The sequence below is a fragment of the Passer domesticus genome, chromosome 2 (genome assembly GCF_036417665.1).
Source record: "Passer domesticus isolate bPasDom1 chromosome 2, bPasDom1.hap1, whole genome shotgun sequence".
Lineage (NCBI taxonomy): Eukaryota > Metazoa > Chordata > Aves > Passeriformes > Passeridae > Passer > Passer domesticus.
The window spans coordinates 84,282,798-84,304,960 of NC_087475.1; the positions used below are offsets into that span (position 1 = coordinate 84,282,798).

Genomic DNA, 22,163 nt, shown 5'->3' on the forward strand with positions numbered 1-22,163 from the left:
CAGAAAACACAAATTCCCACAGGGATGGCCAGGAATTATGAACAAAGTAGCTAAATGTGAATGGTCATTATGGAGAAAAAGCAGCTATGGGGAGACCTCATTGCAGCCTTCCAGTCCCTAGAGGGGGCTTATAAAAAAGAGGGAGAGTGACTTTTTTTTATACAGGCAGATAGTTATGGGACGAGGGTGAATGGTTTTAAACTAAGAGAGAGAGCCCAGAGAGGTTGTGGATGCCCCATCCCTAAAAGTTTTCAAGGCCAGGATGGATGGGGCCCTGAGCAAACTGAACTAGTGATATCTCTGCCCATGGCAGGGGGTGAGCTGATCTTTAAGGTCCCTTCCAACAAGCCTTTCTATGATTCTGTGTTGCCCAAGAATGCAGACAGCAGCACTTTTGTGATTGATAATTTATTCCTGTGGTTGAGTTCAGCTCCCAGGATTATGTGGCTCAGGCACTGATATTCTATGAAGGAAGGAAATTATGAGAGCCTGTGCAAAATCTATTGCAGACCACTGGCCAGGAGAAGAGAAGCAGAAGTAGTCCAGGATCAGACTCCAACCTTCCTTTCCACCCTCTTGAGCCCTGTCCCACGCTGGCCATGGCCTTTTGCTCTGATGTGGAGCAAAGGGGTCACAGGCCACAGAGTTCGGCTGTTGTTTCTGCAGTACAGGAGCCACCCAAGGCTCCATCGCAGTGCCTTGGCCTGAGGGAGCTGGTTCCTGAGAGAGCAGCTCCGCGGCGATGGGTGGCCCAGCTCACATTCGGGGTGGGACCGTCCCAGTAGGGAGCTGGGACACGCTCTCCTTCTTGACGAGAGCTACAACTTCAGGATTTCAGCCTGGCACCGCATTTGGGCGAAAGCCAGCCCGTCCCACCAGCCCTTTTTCCCGGTGCCCGTCGTTTCCCGGGGCAGCGGGCACCGGCGGGCCCTGCGGCGCTCGGCCCCGTCGCGATGGCGACCGGCGGGCGGGGCGCGCGGCCGGGCCCGGCGTGCCCCGGGGCCCGCGGCGGGGCCGGGGCCGAGCAGCGCGCGGTGCGGGCCGGGGGCCGGGCGCGGGCGCCGTGAGGGGGGACGCGGGTCGGGGTGCGGGCAGGGCCGGGGGAGGTGCCTCGGAGCTCTCCGGCGGTGGCGGGAAGGGGTGGCGGGGGGCTGAGGCACAGGGTGACAGCGCCAGCGCGATTTGGTGCCTGCGGGCAGCGAGGCGCTGGCCTCGGTGAGGGGTGGCCCAGCTTTGTCCATTGAGGGGTCTGGTGGTGAAGGGGGCTGGGGGGAATAGTGTAAGGGACATGTCAGGGGAAGTGTTAGCCAGGGACGGATTGAGGGCAGAGGGAATTGTTAGCCTGTTTTGGAGATTGGGAAGGGGATACGATGTTGTAGCATGGCTGAGGTAATAGATTTTCTGTATTCTGCACCTGGGACGGGCAACCCCGGGACAGAATGGGGAGTGAGAGGCTGGACGGCAGCCAGTGGAAAGGGACATGGGGGTCTTGGTCGATGGCAAGCTGAACATGAGCCAGCAGTGCCCTGGCAGCCAGGAGGGCCAGGCGGGTTCTGGGGGCATCAGGCACAGCATGGCCGGCCAGGCTAGGGAGGGGATTGCCCTGCTCTGCTCTGCCCTGGGACAGCCTCACCTTGGATATTCTGTGCAGTTTTGTACCTCGCAGGAAAGACATTAATCTCTTGGAGAGCTTCCAAAGGAGGGCCATGAGGATGGTGAAGGGTCCTAAGGGGAAGCCATATGAGGAGTGGCTGAGGTCATTGGTCTGTCCAGCCTGGAGAAAAGGGGACTGAGGGGAGACCTCATTGCAGTCTGCAACTTCCTCGTGCGGGGGCTGGTACCAATCTCCTCTCTAGTAACCAGTGAGAGGATTTGAGGGATGGATGGCCTAAAGCTGATTTAAAGGCATGTTTGGACAATGCTGTCAGGCACATGGTGTGATTCTTGGAGTGTCCTGCATAGGGCCCGAAGTTGGACTCAATGATTCTGACAGGACCCTTCCAACTCAGTGTATTCTGTGAGTCTATAAATGTTGGGGACTTAGGGAGTGGAGGCTTCTGGTAGTGCAGCTGCTCAGTATATGGAGATTATTATGTGAGTGCAAGTGCTAGTTTGGATGGTGTTAATGGTAATGATTTGGCTCATGGGAGTGGTGAGCTGCTGTACAGGTGGTCTCTGTAAACAGTGTCTGGAAAGTCACTGTAGTTGGGTTGCAGTGTCAGGAAACTGCGTGCTCCTTCTGAGGATGCAATGACAGTGTAGTTGTTGCTTGAGACAGTGCTGGTGCTGATAAAGAGGATCAGTCAAGAGCCTCACAATTTTGTTTGGGAGAACAAATAGATCTTTCCATCTCTAAATATTGTACTGTGGGTTTCAAATGTGCAGTCAATCCTCAGTCCCCTTAAATATGTTCCTCTCTCTCTCATGTGTGAGTATTTTCTATAGTTTGCAAAATCCTTTATTGTAGCATGTGTTCTTTCACCTTTTTTAGCTTGGAGGCTTTCTTGTTCCACTCTACTTGGGAACAATTTCATAAATATATCACTGGAGTTCATCTGGGTCTGTAGTTTAAAAAAATCAAACACCCTAAGCTTTTTCAAAATACTTCTACTCAAAATTTGCTGGTTTCTATCCAGTTTTAAGCAAGGAATCTGATTATCCATTTAGTGAAAGGGACAGAAGCAATTTAAAGAAAACCTTAGGGAGTGCTGTAGTGATCTTCAGTTTCTGGGGAAAATCAGTGAAATAAATGCTCAAGTGGAAATGGAATCAGTAGCAGTCCAGTTAATTCTGCACTGAAGAAGTGTGATGGATTCTTTTTTACTCTTAACAAGTGTATCCTGCACTTGAGCATTCGGTTTGGAAATTTCAAAGGGGTCTAGGAGGAACAAAATACCTAACTTCCTGCCTCTGAGGTTTTTTGCTTAATTACTTGTTTGTTTGGGTTTCTTTTAAACCCTTTTTATTTATCTCATGTCTTGCAACAGCCATGTCTTTAGGATTTTTGGAAGTTTAATGAAAAAATATTGTACTGAACTGGAAACGGCAAAGTTTGTATATGAAATAGGACAAAAAGTGACATGGCCTTGCTTCAGGGTATGGGGAGTGTGGTGAGAAGGCACAGGACAGTGTTTGGGTTGCAGTGCATCTGTCAGTAGTTTCACTTCATTACATTGATTTCACTTACTTGCTTATGTGTTTTTTTACTGATTTTTTTTCCTGTTTACTTGTGCTCATTTTAACAGGAAAAAGTATCCAGCCTGCTGTATTTAGTCACAGAACAAGTTTTTATCAATTTCACCTATTATTGTAAAATTCACAATTCAAATTCAGAGAAGCAGTTTAATACAAAACCAGGTGATATACAATATTACTGCTCATGCAGTAATAAAACATTCTATATTATATAAACTATTTCGGTTTGGAAAATTGGATTATGTGACTGCTAAAAGCGAGGAATCTTCATAAGTGCCCTTTCTTGTGACATTTTTTATTTTGTGTGATATATGCTACCAGTTGCATTGCAGAACTGTTAATTGTCAGTGGAATTCTGAGGTTGGTAGTTGTGACAGCATGCCCAGGGAATATTGCTGACATGCATATCCCCTCAGAAAGTGCTTTTGTTCCAGCTCTGACAATGAAAACTGGTGTCAGAGTTGTGGTGAAAGGGAGATATTCATAGTGCTAGGAGAACAGAAGGAGAGGGAAAGAGTGAACAAGTGGACTTGATAAAACAAGCATGATAAAGAAACAAAGGACTGGAAAAGGAGCAACTTCTGGTTTAATTTGCAAGAATTAAAAGACAACCTGTAGCAAGGGATGCAATAAGTAACTGGTGATAGAGAACACTGTATCTACTCAGGTGCACATTACATATATATACATTACATATATATGTATACACACACACACACATATATATGTGTATGTATAGATATGTGTATATATATAGAGAGATATATAGATATATATATGTAGACATGGGCCTGAGTGCTACCCCTGAGCAGGATTGTTGCTGTCAAAAACCCAACTTGTTTTACTTTATTTCAGAACTGTTACAAGCTTGTCACAAGTGACAAACGCCAGTGAACACACAATGTTTTGTAAATTATTCATCTCTATATTTTTTTCCTTCACTTCTAGCACAAGTATTAAAAATTAAAAAAAAAAAAACAAAAAAAAAACATGGAAGAGAGTAAGAAAAAGAAGAAACCAGAAGAGCAAGATCAAGAGCCTGAATCAGATTTACCCGAAGCCTTACTAGAATATCAGTAGGTTTAATATATTTTAACTTTTTCACTCATATACAATATGTGAATAAAGGAAGCAGATAACAAAATAACAAAGACAACTTACACAATTTAGAGCCTGAGCTGATTGTTTTGAGGCTATTTCAGAAAGGTACACTTTTTAAACTGTAGCTGTAAGAAAGCAATTAAATGGGTCAGAAATGTTATGCCATTAGGCTATAACTTGGGAAAAAATATTAAAACCAAAAAACCCTGACATTTTTTCTCTTAGTAGCAAGCTTTTGATCAGCATATGCTGAAGTTTCAAGATCACATTTGACTGTATTTTTTAGGATTCCTTGGTGTTCGCGGAGGTTTGTTGTCACTAGCCAGAACCTCAAGACCTACAGTTTGCTGTCTTCCTTGGTGCAGCTGAGAGCAGAGCACAATTTGTATTTTGAAAGTAAGAGATGGATAAATTAAAGATCTCTTAAAATCAAACAGAGAAAATAAGAGCCAAGGGGAATATATCTGAAGCAGTTACAAACCTGTCCAACTTACTTGATTTCTAGTCTCTTGAGTAAATGATTAAAAGGAGAAAAAGTAAGCTTCATGACTTTTATCTAAGAGGCAAAAATTGAAAGGGAAATACCTCAGGAACACCCAATATCCAATAATTATCAGCATTTAGGGAGCAAGGAGTAGTGCCTTGGTGGGGAAATGAAAAGTGGAGTAAGCAAACTAAAAAGTACGCTCCTGTAGTGGTAGTGGCATCTTGTATTAGTTTACAGAGTTTGTGTGGGATTTTTCTGGTTCATTTTACAATTTTCCATAGTGAAATAGCCTAGATTTAGGTGAATCATATCACAAACAAATACCTTCTGAAAAGTGCAAAACTAACTCACCTGTTTTGTGAAGGAATGAGGAAACTGTATTACTGGGCTGAGAAAAAAAACCTATACCATTTTCTGATAAAATTGTTATGCATATGCTAATATCCAAGCAAATGACTCACTTGTCTGGACAGTCTTCCATTGAAATAGGTGCTTCACTGAAATGGAATATGTAGTTTCTACAGCAACAGTAGGGGAAAAGGGAAGAAAAGTATTCTTGCTGTTTTTATCTTTCTCCCACTCTCTTCTCTGTCCCTCTTGCTCTCCCTTTCTTTCTCTTCACCTCTGTAATCTGTAACTTCTCTGTATTACTTGACTGATCAAAGGTGGATAATCATACAAGTGGATAGCTGTCACATTCCACTTCAGGATTTATCAAGTGTGTAGTATTTATTTAACTTCCACTCTTGTTTTTTATTTCCATGCACTGAAGAATGGTCACTGTTCCTAGGGAGTTATTTTGCATGTTCATTAAAGTTGTGTTTCAGCATTTCTTAGGAACAACGATCTTATGATGTATTTTTGCTGTGGCCATGACCACTCTATCCCTATATCTCTGGTCTAGTCTCTAACTAATATCCTCCTTCTTAATAGAAAACCTGAAAAATACTTGGAGCACACTGACACCAGAGGATGCAAATTTAGTAACCTGAATTTGCATGATTTAATGATCCAAACTTAGCAAATTAACCAGGAAATAAATTATCTTCTTTTAAAATACCTGAAGGCAGTAGAGAAGGGGAAAAAATCCCAAAACCACAAAAAAGCACCCCGAACCCCCACAGTAAATACTGAAGGAAGAAGAACTGTTAAAAGAATAAAATATTTGTGATAATTGTAATACTTGCCTCTATTACCCCATATGATGAATGAATGCTGGTACAGCATACTAGAGTAATATTTTTTGTAGCACAAATAATCTTGTCCTGGAAGTGACCTGTGTAACAGGTCAGCTAAGCCTCATGCAGAATGAGCAAACCAGCTCCAGCCTCTAGGGAGGCTGCACAGGAACAGTACAACCAGGGCGTCTGCTCCGTAGGGGTATGAAATCCAGACTAACATGCAGGCCCCACATCTACGTGGGAAATAATTTCTTTTTTGTGTAATAAGCAGACAGTAGTACTTACCCAAATGAGTCAAGAAATATGATATGAAAATAAACATTTTGGTAGTATTTACATCTAATCTAGCTTAAATAGCATTCCTTTCTCTAATGTTTTTGTAAGACTGTCACTTTCTTTACTCTCTCTTCATAGCATTGCGGCAAAAGAAGCAGCAATTGCACGGGTTTTGTTTCATCTGGAAGGATTGGAAGAAAAGATCAAAGAAAATATTAAAAAGGTAAGTGACTATGCAACCAATTTCATTTGTGGTAGTCTTACTCATAGATTCAGTTTTATTCTTTCCATTTGAATACTGCATACTTTAAAATTAGTTATTGCAGTGAATTTGTTACAGTCAATGAAACTAGAGTTAGTGAGTCACTTTATGTGCTGAAAGTTAAAGTGTTACCTGAATTAAATCTGACATATAGCATAAATGTCCTAAATATAACATGCTAAAAAGAAGCTGTAGGAGTAGAACATTACAGAATTGGACAGAGCATTAAGGTGAAGTGAGTTCAGTGCAGGTGCTTTCCAATGCACGAGAGATCCTTATAACCACCTACATATTTAATGGAATCACAGAATTGTTAAGGAGGGGAAAGACTTCTCAGATTACCAAGTCCAACTGTTTAACCCAGCACCACTGTGTTCATCACTACACCAGGTCAACAAGTGCCACATCCACATGTCTTTTGAACACTGCCAGGGATAGCAATTCCACCACTTTCCTGGGCAGCCTGTTCCAATACCTCACCACCCTTTCAGTGAAGAATTTTTTCCTAATACCAATCTAAACTTGGCACAATTTCCTTTTCCTCTTGCCTTGTTACTTGTTACATGGGAGGAGAGACCAACCTCCACCTGGCTACAAATTCATTCCAGGTGGTTGTAGAGAGATAAGGTGCCACCTGAGCCTCCTTTCTCCAGACTAAACATTCTCAGCTGCTCCACATCAGACTTGTGCTCTAGTCCTTTTATCAACTTTGTTGCCCTTCTTTGGCATTTTTCTCTGCAGCAAGCACAGGAAAGCATGCCTCCTTTGAGTAGGTACTGCAGGACATTCAGATATACCTTTTAACCACTCCTACAAATATTCTTGAATATTTCAGTGCATGAAGAATAAATGGTATAAGTTTAATTTTTGTCAGTAGTATTAGCAGACCTAACCAAGCACTGAGAATAGCTGAGCTTCTTTGAATCACTTCTGAAATAATGGAATTGCACAGGTTTTTGTAAGAATCTAGTTATTGCTGCAAACTTAATTACAATAAAAATTGAATAAAGGAGAAAGACCATCATGTTATTTACTAGCTGTGATTTCTGGCACTGATTGATGAAGACATACTCTTAGATTAAGAATTGTTTTGGGTAATTTTTAGAACAAGGTTATGTAACTACTGATCTCACCTGAGTGGCACTTTAAAGAACCATGCATATGAGCTGTATATAAACAGCCATAATATGGCATCTGATAACTGTGAGCAGTTAACTTTGAAAATAGATATTAGAGAGTCACCTATTGAAATTAAGTGAAAATGCTCAAAAAATCCTTATTCTGGATCATGTTGCAGCCTGCACTTCATAGCAGTGAAACATTGAAACAATGCCTCTCTGTCCTTCCCATGCTGATGCTTGCCCTGCTTTTATAAGAATCCTGCTGTTTAGCTTTCTGTGGTACTTCTTTCAGTCTTGCAGCCTGGGTGGTGTTTCATTTGTGGCTTGACTATCACTGGAAGTGGCAATTGCTCTTTTTTTCTGCAGGCATCTGAGGGCTTTTATGATTATTGTTGGGTCATATGTCTCTTCTGGTTATACTGCTGGATTGGAGAGTGGTTCAACTGCCTTGTTCAGAGACATAGAGCAACAGCATAAGGGAGACCCTCAGTGGATCTCCCCACTTTGTGACCCTTCAGTGGTCCCCCCAGTTTGTCTGAGTGTGTTACTGACAGCCCGTGAAGAGCTCACACTGACCGTTTATGGAATACTGCTCTCTATTAACATAAAGTTGTGACAGATTAAGTTTTGAGGATTTTCAGTGATAGTATCTTTCTGCAAAGACATATTCAAAGCAACACACAGACAAGCTCTAATCTAAAGTATTCAATGCTTACAGAGCATGGTTTCTAACCCAGTAGGTGTCCTTATGGGGGAGAAGACAGGTTTAGCCTTACGACTGATTCCAGCAGTTATGATGGACTTCCTAAACTTCTTCCCAATCCTAACTTACTTTTTATACTATTTCTTTATGTTTAGGTGGAGCTTTAGTGACTCTAGTCATTCATCTTCTCTTCTCTCCTCTAGCTGACAGGTGATAAGCTGTTTGTCAGTTACAGAGTGACATTGAGTTCCCCTTCCTGCAAAGATTTCTACGTAGCCTGGCCACAGCGTCTCCACTCTGTTCCACCCTCTGTTCCATCCCCCTTAGCAGGGGCTGTGGTTGCAGATTGTAAGGCATCATTGTGGAATAGGTTTTGAGCATGCCAGCTGCATTCCATTCAGGCAGTGGCAGCTGCATTTTACTCTTTAATTTCTATACCACTACAACCTCTTAGGATGTGAATACAGCTTCCCAGTTTCTTCTAATTTTACCCCTGGCTATCTTTCTACAGTTATTCCCCCAGTTCGCTGCTAGTTCATGGTCTTTCAAGGAGTCCGTATTTTGGATTGAGCAGGGTACTTTAAGGCATGGGTGAAGTGCTGCTGTTTTAATTTAATCATGTTTTGATAGTGCTTTGAACTCCATTCTTTATTTCCTGCTTAAAGTTGCTGAGTGGTTTAGAGTTAATCCTAGAGGTGAGGAAAGCTTGAGACTCTTTCTACTGCCTGCTAAGTGTTGCTAACTTACTACTTGTTTGCTCCTCTGTGGTATCCTGTGGGAGCAAACATACACAATCAGTAATTTCAAACAATCTGAGTGTCACTAGAGAGGGTCATGGCCAAGGCTTATGATCACAGTTGTGGAATCAGGACATATTACTAATTTCAACTCTGACAAGACTCTTTTCTGTGGTTAGATGCAAGTCTCCTGACTGTCTCATGATTTTTCTATATGAAAATGGTACATTCTCATGAAGAATGTTGATATGAAGCAAATAGCTCCTTTATATAAACATTATTATTAAATGATCTACAAGCACCTTTCTTTCCAGGCAACGGAGGATTATTGGTGGGCTGTACCAAGTACAGCTGTAATTTGTCTCTCATTTCCTTCCAGTGGTCTTGACGTTACTGAGGAAATATCTGAGCCTTGCAAATTCTCCCTTCTGCTCTAACCTTTCAGAATATGAAGAACAAGTGTTTAGCTGGGTGTTTTTGCATTTCATCTGGCACTAGGCTAGATTTTACTTTTTTTGCTTAAGTTTGTCACTTAGAGAACATTTTAATATCAGCTATGTCTTCTTTCTCTAGAATGTTGTTCTGAAGGAAGAACAAAAGGTGCTTATCAGGCGCTTAGTAAGGCAAATAGAAGAAAAGGAGAAAAAACGAGATGAGAAGGAGGTTGTAACCAGGGATGATGTGGAAGAGTCACTGAAAGCAGTTTTTCAGTTTGTGAAGGACAAGGAACAACTTCTTCAAGGTATGTTGTACGTTGGGGAAGCGTGGTTTGCAGTTTACACACTTGGGATTGAGTACGTGTTGTTGTTCTGCAATTTAAGTGGAGATTCAACTTCTTTGTTGTGTTAAAAATATAAAACTATTCCTCTCCCAAAACTGTGCTCTCTCAGTTTAGTGTGAGATTGTGGAGGACTTATAAAATAATCTGTCCCTTTCAAGTGATGTATAGTATTGTGCAAGTGCAGAGGCTTCCTCTTTTTTGAAACTCATGAAGGGCCTAATCACTGCCTCTACTGAAGATAAAAAAACAAAAACGTATTGATGGCAGGAAAAAAGACCAGTTTTGAGTGTTGAAAATTCTGGCTGCCATCCCTGTGATTCTCTGTGGGAGACATGTGACCTTGGTTACAACATTTTGGTGAGAACAGTTGTCTCTCTTTGGAAGAATAAGACCAAGCTGTTTTCAGAATGATGCTGGCCCTTGAAACTGTGTAAGGCCCTCAGGTTGCAATGTACTTATAATGTGGAAGAATCCCCCTTCCTTTTCCATTCCCTGTGAAAGCACCTTTCTTAAACAAGTTGACATTTTAAGAATTAGCAGTTCAATAAATCAGTAATGAACTTGTCTTTTGACATTCTTATTTTAATAGATCTGTGCTCCCAAATTGAAGAAACTAAGAAAAAAATTGCAGAAAAGCAGCGTGAGAGAGATTATTGGTTGGAGTACAAAAATGTCGGAAGTAAAATACATGCTGAGAGGATTAGCAGTCTGGAAAAAGACATTGCAGATGTCAAATATGAACTTGAAAGAACTGAAGGTCAGTTTACAGCTGATATAATGCAAGTCTTACAGGGTCTTTGCATATTGCTTGCAGGAATTAAATGATAAAATTAATTTTATATCAAGCTCTAGTAACTTGTATCAACTTTTCTGGTAATTTGCATGAACTTTTCTAAGTGCACCTAAGATGGACTGCATAATCCTGAAAAATATAAGGACTCCCTTTCTTTATTTCTCTCTCTGTAAAAGTTCCTTTATTAAATAAATTGATAAAGTTTACAGAAATTATGACACTTCAAGAAACTGATAAGCTGGTCCTTTGACAGTTTTCCTGTAAAATACAGGCGACCCATTTAAAAAAAAAATGTTACTGAGAAGGATAGCAGTTTTTTGTAAAAATAAGTCTACACATATTTAGGTCACCTACACAGAGGGCTCCCTTAGCAGTCATACTTGAAAATGTTGACTCTGCTGCTGTTAGTTCTCATCATCTACAAGCACTTCACATATTGAAAGCTCCTTTGACAGGAAAGTAGTATGAGCTCATTCTTGGAACAGTCTTTTTCTGTGGAGTGTGCTGGTTTACATGCAAGACTAGAGGGAGCTCTTTAGCCAGGCTCTGGGCCTTCCCTCCTAGCTGCACAGTGTGAGGCCCTGCAAAATCACCCATGCAGACACAGACACATACTGAGAACTGTTTCAGCACTGTCACAGCAGTGGAAATAAGAACTTATATATTGTGGTGCTGAGTGCTTTACAAAGGTTTCTTTATTACTGCATTATTTTAAAATAATTTAAATATTTTGCTGTTACATAACTCATGTTTCCAACAGGAGAAGGATGTCCTGCTTTTCTTTCTTTATGTCCCTCTCAGTATGCGTGACCGCAGCCAAGCAGCTGGTAGTAACAGGCAGTGACACTGCTCTAAGGGTCTCTGTATATTCTGTGCCAGCCATTACCAGGCATCAGCTACTGTGAATAAGAGCCAGCCAGCTATCTTTTTGTCTCTCAAAACATATTTTACCACCATTAAGATCTGCTGTGTGATTTCTACATTTCCAGATAGCTTGTCAGATATCCACATCTGTACTCAGGAGAGGTTGGGGTTTTTTCATTACTAATTTTCCATGTTCTTAATTGATTTAGAACTTTGCTATATAGCTGCTGAAATATGAAGTGAAAAAGATAATAGGCTTTTATGCAGAATGCCAGTAGGGACAGACAGTCTGATCTCCTGCGTGCCACAGGGTACAGAGTGTCGTGGTTTGACAAAAATTCATGGTGTGTTTATTGAAAGTCATGTTATGGTGGTACATGTGTAAGTGGCCTACATAACACACTAGAAAGTGATGCTGACAGTACTGGATGTTCACCATACTAATTTGCTTAACTCCGTAAAACTGAACCTAGAAAGTGTCAGGGGAGTACAGCCTTCCAGCAGAAATCTATCAAGCTTTCAGAGCAAGGCAGCAACAAATTTGGCTTGCGCACACCTTGAATGTTTAACAGCCTTAGAGAATAAGCATAGGTGAACAGGTTTCTGTCTGTGTCTACCACTGAAGGGCTTGGAACTGGCACAGTTCATGTTTTCTGGTGGTGACATTTTAAGCAAAACAGCAGGAGAGGAGTGGAAGCAAAAGAGAGCCACACATGCAGGTGATGTGTGGGGAAAAGTGCTGCAGTGAGAAGATTAGAGAAGACAGCCTCTTTAGGAACTGTTCAGACACACAGTTTCTCCTTTTTCATTCTTCAAGTACAACTCAGGTTATTTAGCTTTCTGAAATAATGGAAGAGTGAATTCATTATAGTATGGAAGTACTTAATTTTCATTCTGCCAAGTCTAGATGGTGGAGTCCAGCTTCCACAGTGTTAAATTAATAATTAATGCACTACTAATACACCTTTCATATTTGACTGCCTTTGACTCCACAGTGCATCCATGAGCAGATATTTGTTTACAGCTAGATCAGAAATAGGCCGTCTGCAACACAAATGCAGTGAAAGACTGAATTTCAGTCCTTTGGAACAAGTGTGCTCTGCCTTCCTTCACAGAAAATTACTGCAATCTCATTCATTCCTTCAGAAGGAGGAAATATCAAGCAGAAGTGAGCTATTTAGAAGAGCCAAAACAAAAGAACTGAAGGGAGGAATGAAATAATTAAATAGAAAATGACTAGAACATGAAGCCAAACCTATTCAGTTCAATGTAAGACACACTTTCTAAATAATGACCACAAGTAATAATAGAAGCAAATCATTGTGGCAATTGCCACATTCTCCATTTTGTCCTGCTGTCAAATTAGAACCTTTGAGCCTTAGATAAGTCAGAAAATTTCTTAGGAACATTATAACTGTCTGAAAAAACTTCATGTGGATAAGGAGATCCAATATGCTTCTATGTCAAAAAAAAAAAAAAAATTCTAAGCAAATCTCTCATATGGCTCCAGGAGCTCTGCTCTTGGTAGAGACAAAATTTAATGTTAAGGTGCCAATATTTTAGCAGAGAATTGCTTAGATCACTGCTCATTTAGCAGTGAATTGATCGCTGTTGCAGTTGTGAACAGAAGTGTGTAAGCCACTTCCAATTTCTAATTTTGTAGTTAACACTACTGTTCTTTGGGTTTAGAAGGGCAATTTCTTTGGAAAAGGATATTCGAATCCTTTTCTGTGGAGCATCTGTGCAGGCAACACTCACTGACAAGCTGCAGTTTAGTAATGACATGTCAGTTATCTATCTGTTATCAGGAAAAAATGATGGCAAATAATGATTTCTGATTTCCCTGGTTTTTTGTTTTGAAGAATATTATAAAGAAGCTTTGGAAGTTGTGAAAGAAGAAAATCAGAAACTGTTTGACAGGCACATGAAATTACTCAGTGAAGAAGCTCTTAAGGTATTCTTTTGCTTTTTTTAAAAACTGCTAACTGCGTTATAGTTGGGAAACATGCACTCTGCATTATTAATTATTGAACTCATGTTAAGACTTCAAACTTTTCTAATAAATTGAAAGCAAAATAACATGGAAATCCTGATACATATGGATTTGGTTATTGCTATACATATGTGTACCTTTTTTTTCCTTTCCACCAGAATAACAATGAGTAGATGTGAGGGCATTTTACAAACAAGGCACGGGAAACTGGGGCACCATGCACTGACAAGGCTTGTTTGAGAACGTGTTGCTTTTGCCATGGCCTTGATTTTGACATTTACACAGACTTCAATAAGCAGTAACGTACAAAGAGATTGCATGATAATATACATCAATTTGGAAAAAAAAAGGTTTCACTTTACTTGTAAAGTACAGCATTTTTTAAATGCCATAATAGTGCAGTCTCAGGACAACATAGGTTTATTGATTCACTATGATTTTGTCATCTCTGCCAGCTCTGGTTTGAAAACATGGTTTACAAATAGCTCTAGTGGCAACTTCTTACTTTCAATGCAAAGCATACTTCAGTACAAACCACTAGGCCCATTAGGTGTTTAAATTCCTTGACTTCAGTGCTGGAATTTCCAGTCATGTGAGAACATAATCCAGGAGGACTGTGTTTATGGTGATCTGCAGGGGCATCTTCCCTCCCACTTCTTCTTTTCCACTTTACTGACATCAATAATTAAATCGTAGTCTTGGGTCATTAGCACAGACCTCTACATGCTTACGTCACTTGTTGTAGAGCAGTACTGGGAACATAAAATCCCAGTCTCATTTGGGATTTTACTTGGGGTCCTTAATAGTTGAAGGTTTGATTTTCTGAAAGCAGTAAGACTTGAGCAGTACTGGGAACATAGAAAGGAAATGTCCTATTTTAATATGGGAAATCAAAAAATATTGGTAAATTGCTTGACATATAATCTACCCTAGGCAGGATGATAGAGGAGGAACATCTGGCCTTGTGAACTAAATCCCCTTGTAATCCCTCAGGGGATGCTACAGTCTGTTGTGTGGATGTGTCTTAATTATTTCCTGCTAAAGAGCAGACAGTTCTTCTTTATAGTGTGCAGGACTGTCAAAATGTTGCTCTCCGATGAGATTATCTTAAATTGTGTTTTCTCAGAATGCTGTGGGATACTTAGACAAAGACTGTCGCAGAGAGATTGAGGAGAATGAGTGGCTCAAAGAAGAGGTAAGAGGATCGCTTGCCTGCAGTTTATCACAGCAGTTTATGTTTGAAATACTGTGGCTATGGTCAGAATTGTTTCCAGTCATGGGCCTCAGGAGACTTCTGTTGGCAAAGGAGAGCAATTTTCCAGTAATTAATCTGTAATCCTGAGCAGAAAGCAGTGCAATGTGGTGAATAAAGGTAAGAGGTGAACATCTGCTTTCACAAATGGAGGACCCCCTTTTCTGCCCAAGCTGTTACATGAAGGAGTGTAATGTTCCATACAATTAAGGATTTTTATCTGTGGCGATTGGGATGCTATAAAGGATCGACGAGGTGAGTAGCTGAAGAGGGGAAGTTTGAATTGCATTAAAATTCTAGTGCTGCTGTATTGAAAGAAAATGGGTATGGATGTTGAAACATGTTCTGAGAAATGGCTTGAGATGACATTAAATGGAAGGTCATAAAGAAACCATGGGAACTCTACACTGAAGAGAGAAAAATCAAAATCATATATGGTTGTAATTAATTGCTTGATAGCTTTTATACTGACCTTTAATGATAATTTAGAACTATATATTAGATAGCTGTAATTTTCTTGACAAGAAAATATTTTTGTGCCCTATTTAGGAAACTAATTTATTCCATAGTGAAAGTTTGATTTTATTTATTCCAGTCAATATAGGTTCTTTGTTTCAATCAAATCTAAGCATGAGATTGGTGGCTGAAATGCCTTTCCTCACTTGTACAGCCTCACATTTGAGAACTGAGTAAAACTGTTTGGAAAGTTAATAAATGTACTTCTTACTTTTCCATGCCACATCAACAAACCTGGCAGAGGTTCTTCATTTTAGTTACTAATTTAAGGTACTTGCCAGTATGCAGGGACACAGCTTTCCTTCTTCCCCTTAATGAGCTCTGAGCATGCATCTTTAACTTTCCAGGAAGGGTGTCCAAACCACAACTTCTGAAGCAATGAGGGTAGGGGAAAGAAATGTGAGAGAATTAATGTTTTATTCTGTATAAACAAACAGGCTCAAATCTACACATCCCATCCCTGAATGAGTATGAATTCTCTTCCCTTCTCCCTGTCTCACTGAACAGTTTTTGCACACATTAGCAGTGCCAACAAGAGAGCACTTTGGAGTACTCTTATGTCCTGACAGGCCCTCACCTCAGAGCTGAGGGATTTGGATTTCTTTCCTCTCAAGTAGAAGTTTCCTATGTTATGAGTTACTTTCCTAAGTTGCTACTTTCCTATGTTATGAATTACTGCTTTGAAATTTGGGGGAAAACAAAACTATTATCACTAACTTCTCCAGTCCTCTGAATTCACCCATTCATTTTCTCTGCTTTTCTTACATGGATGAAATATTTTCTCTCAGACTAATGTTTATATGTAGCTGACAGACTGTTTCAGTATTTCCTTTGGGGGTGATAAACCAAAAATTTTAGTTTTGTCTCAGTTCTTTTTTTTTTAATTTAAGTTTGGCCACTGAACTGAAAAATGACTTACCAAAATAGCTCTAGATTAGTTACCTCCAAAATTAAAACAGATTTGGAGACTTCAGTCACATATTTCCATGGTTACTGTGTCACACCAAGATGGTGCAAAGCTGCATCACCTCACTGTGCCAAGCCACATCCTGTTACTGGTCATTTTCACCTTTTTAATCCTTGGGAGAAGCTGGAACTAGTTTTAACTGCAAATTTGGATGATTATAGCTGGGTTAATTTGGTTTTGATGAGAATGGACGCTTTCAGATTGCTTGGTACTTCTCTTGAACACGTGCATATGGCTAAGCTTTCTGGGAAGATCTTTCCCAGAATACATTCCCCTCCCCAGTGAAGGGGGTAAGAACTTGCTGATACTTGTGCAAAAGTGTGAGGAATTGTGGGAAGTGAATAACCAGCATCCTTTGGTCTGTATATCTCCACAGTGATAAGGGGTAATTACCAGCCCAAAAGCAAATAGTACCTGGGCTTAGCCAGTGTCACAGAACCACAGAACATCCTGAGCTGGAAGGGGCCCACAAGGATCATTGAGTCCAACTCCTGGTCCTGAAAAGCCCCACTGAGAGCATTGTCCAAATGCTCCTTGAGCTTTGTCAGCCCTGGGGCTGTGACCCAGGGGAGCCTGTTCCAGAGCCCCACCACCACTCTCTGAGGGAAGAAATGTTGTGGTAACTTGGACTGAAAACTTCACTAATTCTGGGTAAGAAGGAAGGAATTAGGAAAACATCACTTGCTGAGTAAGACTCTGACTTTACCTCTGCAAAGAAGCTTTTCCTCTCTCAAAGCTCTGATGTGAAAGCAAAAAATAAAAATCCAGAGCTCCTGTCTAGCAGACATGTTTAACTATACAAGAAGGTTTTGCTGTCAGGGTTACGTAGCCCAGATGTGTGCTGTGATTGACACACGTGTGCTGTGACAGTAAAATGTTGTCATAAAGGTGTGAAATAAGTAGTAATAAGTAGTCTCTCCTTCCTTTTGTTTAAAGATGTGTCACTATGTTTCCCCACTAAATGTGCAATCTTGCTGATACAGCTGCATTTCTCCTAGGTATGTACTGGTAAGATAGTTGCTACCAAAGCTTTCCAAAATTCTAAGATTTTCTTTTATTTTTTTTGATTGTCAAAAGGTTAAGATCTACCGAAAGGAAGAAAGGGATTTGAAAGCTTCTGTCCAACTCCTGGAAGAAGAAAATACCACTTTAGTGGCAAAATTGATTGATATCAAACTTCAGCAACTAAGAGTATCAGGGTAAAATAATGCTTTCATGGACTCAAAAGGGTTTGTTTTGTTTTTTTTTTAGTAGGTTGTTTGTTTGGGGCTTGTTTTTTGGGGGTTTTTTTGGTTTTGTTTTTTTAAGATAATGCTCCTGTCTGCCTCTAGAGCTATTTGGGCTCTCCCGCATCAAAGCCGAGGTGGTTTCCTAGCTGAGGAAAGACAGGGTTTGACTGAATATACATGGGAGCAGTATCTCTGAAGGATGACAATAACATTGTGACTTTTCAAGTACCGAATTTCAGGGAAGAAACTGGGTCCTTAATTAATCTACTAAGACCTAACAGTATTCACTTTATATCACTTAGGCTTGGGAATAATTTCTTTGTGTTGCAATTGATGGTTGCAAAAGATGTTCTCAGCCCCAGCTTTTCAGACTAAGTGCTGAATAATAGATTTTTTCTTTACTGTTTGCAAAATGTTTAAAGATGTGAAGATTAATTTGTAAATATATAGGAGGTTTGCAGTTTTGAGTGAAACAAATGACCTGACACTGAGAGAGGAAGAGACCTTGGGAAATGTCTGTCTGCAGATGTGTCTGTAGTATTAGCTTCTTTTGTGTTGAAATGATTTAACTTTTTCCCTGGAGAAAGATTAATTTAGCTACAAAATGTCAACACTAATGGTATCAAAAGCACAATGCAACAATATGAGAGATCCATCTTGAGTTTCCAGTCCCAGCTCAGTCATTTTAGCCATATTGCACAAAGAGTTCAAGTCTTAAGAAGTGACCATTTTTCTCTCCTTTCCAAACTTTGGATTTCTTTGAAGTGAGAGCTGCCAACTGTGGTCTGAATCTTGGACTGACCACAGTCCAAGACTATAACATTTGTTTTCTTTTAGTCTCATGGACATAGTTGAACTAAGGCACTAAGAATAAAAGAGCAGCTTATTGCTTATTAGCCACTAAGCTACCTGGCTGCCTCCATTGCATTTTTGGGTCATTGTGCTGTTCTGCCTTTGTGGTTAAGCAGCAGTGGCTCTCAGAAAGGGTGGCCTCTCCCTCACCCCAAATCATTGCACAGGACAGTTTAGAGAGAAAATTCAGACCCCTATTATGGGTTTCACTTTATATTTTTTACTCCATAGGTATTTGTTTCATACAAAGGGAGCTGGCTTGCAAGAACTTCCTAAGGATGAAATAAAAAGGGGAAAAAGAGAATATACAGGTAATGCAAATGTCAGCAGCTTGTAAGAAATGCTAAGTTACTGAACATTTACAGACTTTTTATTTCTGAAACTTTTTATTCAAATTACCTGTTTGACATGGAGAACACTTTATTTCCCTCTTGATTGCAGCCACCACGGCCATGATAGACTGTAATTTGCATAAGGAGACAAAATCACAATCTATCTGTAATACAGTTTTAAAATTTAAATTGGTTTTAGATTGTGGAATATGATTACTCATCTAGAGCTAACCTGGAATACAGTTTACAGGATTGGCCATCTTTTATGAAGATATGAATCATACCTTAATCAGTTCTTTACTGATCCATATAACTTCTATAACTTCATTATAGCTTGTCCCTGAGAGGACACTCTGAAACTCCATGTTGGCTTTCACTTTTAGTGTACAGGCACTTTGCAGTCATTCATCCAATACACCAGAGTTGAATTATAACTAAATCCCTAGCAAGAGCAGATTAAGCTACACGGAGCTCAACCTGAACTGAAAATTTTGGTAAGCAGTACTGAATTTTGGGCTGAATCTCCATCCCTTCTTGTAGGTGTGGCTAGGGAAAGGATATACCATTAGGCAAGAAGGAGCATGAGCCTGCGCTTATCTGTTTAGTAGAGTCTCTGTGGATTCCTAAGTATCAAAAATTTTTTTTACATCTTTGTGTGAGTAGAAGAAAGAGGATGGAAAAAAGTAGAAGATGATTCTAACATATTTCTTTAATACAAAATTAAAGAGATATGTTAGAAAAATGGAAGTCATACAGTTATAGATACATGAAGTAGTTTGTTGAAGTTCTGATCAGTCCTAGCCATAGGTGGGCCTTTTGAAATCATCGGGCAACAGCAAACGTGTTGACAAAGACTTCTGTATTAAATACGTGTTTACTTTGAATGCCTTTGCTAGACATTTGCAATAGTTATGTGGAGGAGAAGGCTTTGTTCCAATAAGCTGGGTCACAGTCACAGCCAAACCTGTAACTTGGCAGTCCATGTCCAAAATCCTCTGTCATCCTGAGAATGAGTCAGCTACAGATGTGACCTCTTTAGGGGAGTTGTAAGTAAACTGTGTTTCAGGAACTTGTAGTTATGTTCCTATAGATACACAAACATGGGTATAGAAGAAGTTTATACTTAGCTTTGCTGCCTTTCTTATTATTTTTAACTATTCAGGACTCTGCAGGATTTAAGTTGAACTGACAAAAGCTCATTTTATCCCTGCCCCCTCCTACAGATCCATTAGTTCTAACTTCCAATCAATTTCAGTCCCTGGATCTTGATCCAAAATTGTGAACAAAAAAAAAAAACCAAAAAAACCCCAATGTAAATGAACATTTGGCTTGAATTGTCAATTAAAAATGCTACCAAGCTGTTCTTTGCATCACAGGGGCTAAGGCATATTAAAGATTGCAGGCAATGCTCCTATCAGGTACTGATTCTGACTTCCATAAGGCTTGACTATTACATACACTTCCTTTTTTTTCTCTTTATAAAGCAAAGACAGATGGAAAGAGCCTCAGAAGTGCCTTTCCAAAGATTCGGGCTAAAACAGATTATAAGAAGCCTCCAGACAGTGATGAAAAATCACGGAAAAAATTCTTCACTCCAGCCCTAGACAGCTTGTTGTATGAAGATGAAGAAGAGTTCCAGGTATGAGTCAGAGTTATCAGGTCTTCCATGACACAAACATCTTTCAGTATGGAGCATGAGCTACTGTCAGGACCCTTCTGTTTCCAGTGGTGATATGACATCCAATGTCCTTTACCTGCTGGGCAATTCAGATGGATTGTAGTCTTCTCGTGCTGTTTGGGACAGTTAGGTCCATGTCCTTCAAATGCTGGGCCAAAAGAGCACAGGTTCTGTATCCTACAGACCTCACGTGGATGTGTTGGATGTTTTCAGGCATCTCCGATACCATGAGGCACGTGTTTTGCCAAAGGAATGGTGTCCTAGGAATCATCCCATGGAGTGTCAGGGTGAAATTCCCCTAGAAAGAATTCTGAATGTCAACTAATGAGAGATGACTTGGCTTGGATGGCAATGAACAGGTCCTTTAGAATCTGTGTTGCACAGTAGCATTAAAGGATCAATATTCCTTCAACAGAAAGCCAGGATGAAGGTGTTCCTGGGTGCAAACGATGGGGTTGAGGAAACAGTGCACATTGGCCTTTCCTGTAGCTGATGAACTCTAGCCCAGATGAAAAGCATTCCTTTTCTTTCTCCTCCTGAACTACTTTCTGTTGGGTTGGTCAACAGAGTAGATTCAGAGGTTTGGAGAAGACCAGAGCCAGTGCAGATGTGGCAAAAGCACATGGCTGGGCTTGGACCTCTCTCTTTTTGGAAGGAGTGAGCTGTTGCATTAGTTTAATTCTTCTCAAAGAACTGAGTTTGAGATTAGAATTTAGTTTATAGAAAAGGTGATACCGGTAAAAACAGAGAGAAGAAGAGGGCAGCAGGGCTGTAGCCTCCTAAAATGAGTTGGCTTGCAAAAGAAGCCCATTATTACTGACATTACCAAACACAGCTGCAGAGCAGCAACTCTACAGTTGTTTTAAAAACAAAAGTTGCTGGTTTTGGTGGTGGTGTTTGGGGTTTTTTGAAGAATGGTTGCTTTTCTGTGAAATTGCAAAGGGACCATATTCTTTCTTCTTAAGGCATACTCAAAACTGGGACCTCTGAAGAGAAGGCTGCTTGTGGTTGGAAAAGCTGTGCCTGCTTGTAAGGAGCCAGAAGAAATGCCAAGCTGGAGCCACAGAGAAAAGGATACTGTTGGTAAATCAGATGGGCATATCACAGCTAAGATGATCAAGGCCTTATTTAAGGAAAATGTTGATGAAAACTAGACAAGCTGTGCTGTTTGCACAGAAATGTAACATTCTCAGTTAATTAAATATTTGCTCTCTTCTGTGTGGCATGGGGCTTTGAGGAAACTATTTTAGAGTGCCTGAATCATGATTATAAGTTTCATGAGAGGTATGTCTGTGTGCAGAGGCTAATTGAAAGGTTCCTTTCCTTACCACTGAGAGAGGTCTTGTGTGCTCTTTGGGGTATTCAGTCCACATAGCACTGCATTTATCTACTAAAAGATCTGAGCTAATATTTAGTTTGTGTGGTCACTACTTGCAGATGTGGAATTCCCTCTTGATCAGACAGTGAATGGGTAAATGCAGGCTGCCATAAAACACAGAACTGTTACAAAATACATAATGCTCTGCCATGGCAGAATTAATTTTTGCAAGCATAATTCAACTATTGCTATAAAGTGAGTGTCTGAATGCTTTTTTATCTGTCTCCACAAGACCCCTACTTAAATACACTGAAATAAACAAAAATTAATTTAAAACCTATTTAAAACCAGCATAAAAATCATTAAGGTCTTAAATATTTTGTTTGTTTAGAATTGGCCAAATATATTGTGTAAGCCCATATCCTTGGTTTGTGGCTGGTCTATTTGAACATATATCTTAGTGCACTGATGCAGTGGGGGGCTCCCTCAGGACACTCTCAGCAGCACACAACAGGTCCTTCCCAC

At 40.2% G+C, this 22,163-nt stretch overlaps 1 protein-coding gene across 3 annotated transcripts; it reads left to right on the forward strand.

Annotated features, from left to right (window-relative positions):
- Positions 1–921: 921 nt before the first annotated feature.
- Positions 922–21,543, forward strand: CCDC83 (coiled-coil domain containing 83). Of its 3 annotated transcripts, none has more exons than XM_064409681.1 (11): positions 922–1,034; positions 4,144–4,271; positions 6,379–6,463; positions 9,637–9,805; positions 10,434–10,601; positions 13,364–13,455; positions 14,621–14,689; positions 17,307–17,428; positions 18,542–18,621; positions 20,127–20,281; positions 21,286–21,543. In XM_064409681.1, the coding sequence occupies exons 2-11, from the start codon at positions 4,186–4,188 to the stop codon at positions 21,472–21,474; spliced, it is 1,215 nt and encodes a 404-aa protein (XP_064265751.1). In that variant the 5' UTR covers positions 922–1,034; positions 4,144–4,185; the 3' UTR covers positions 21,475–21,543. The 3 variants fall into 3 exon arrangements, with proteins under 3 accessions (XP_064265751.1, XP_064265750.1, XP_064265752.1); XM_064409680.1 differs by lacking the exon at positions 922–1,034 and adding an exon at positions 1,273–2,428; XM_064409682.1 differs by lacking the exons at positions 922–1,034; positions 4,144–4,271; positions 6,379–6,463 and adding an exon at positions 9,158–9,286.
- The last annotated feature ends 620 nt before the right edge of the window (positions 21,544–22,163 follow it).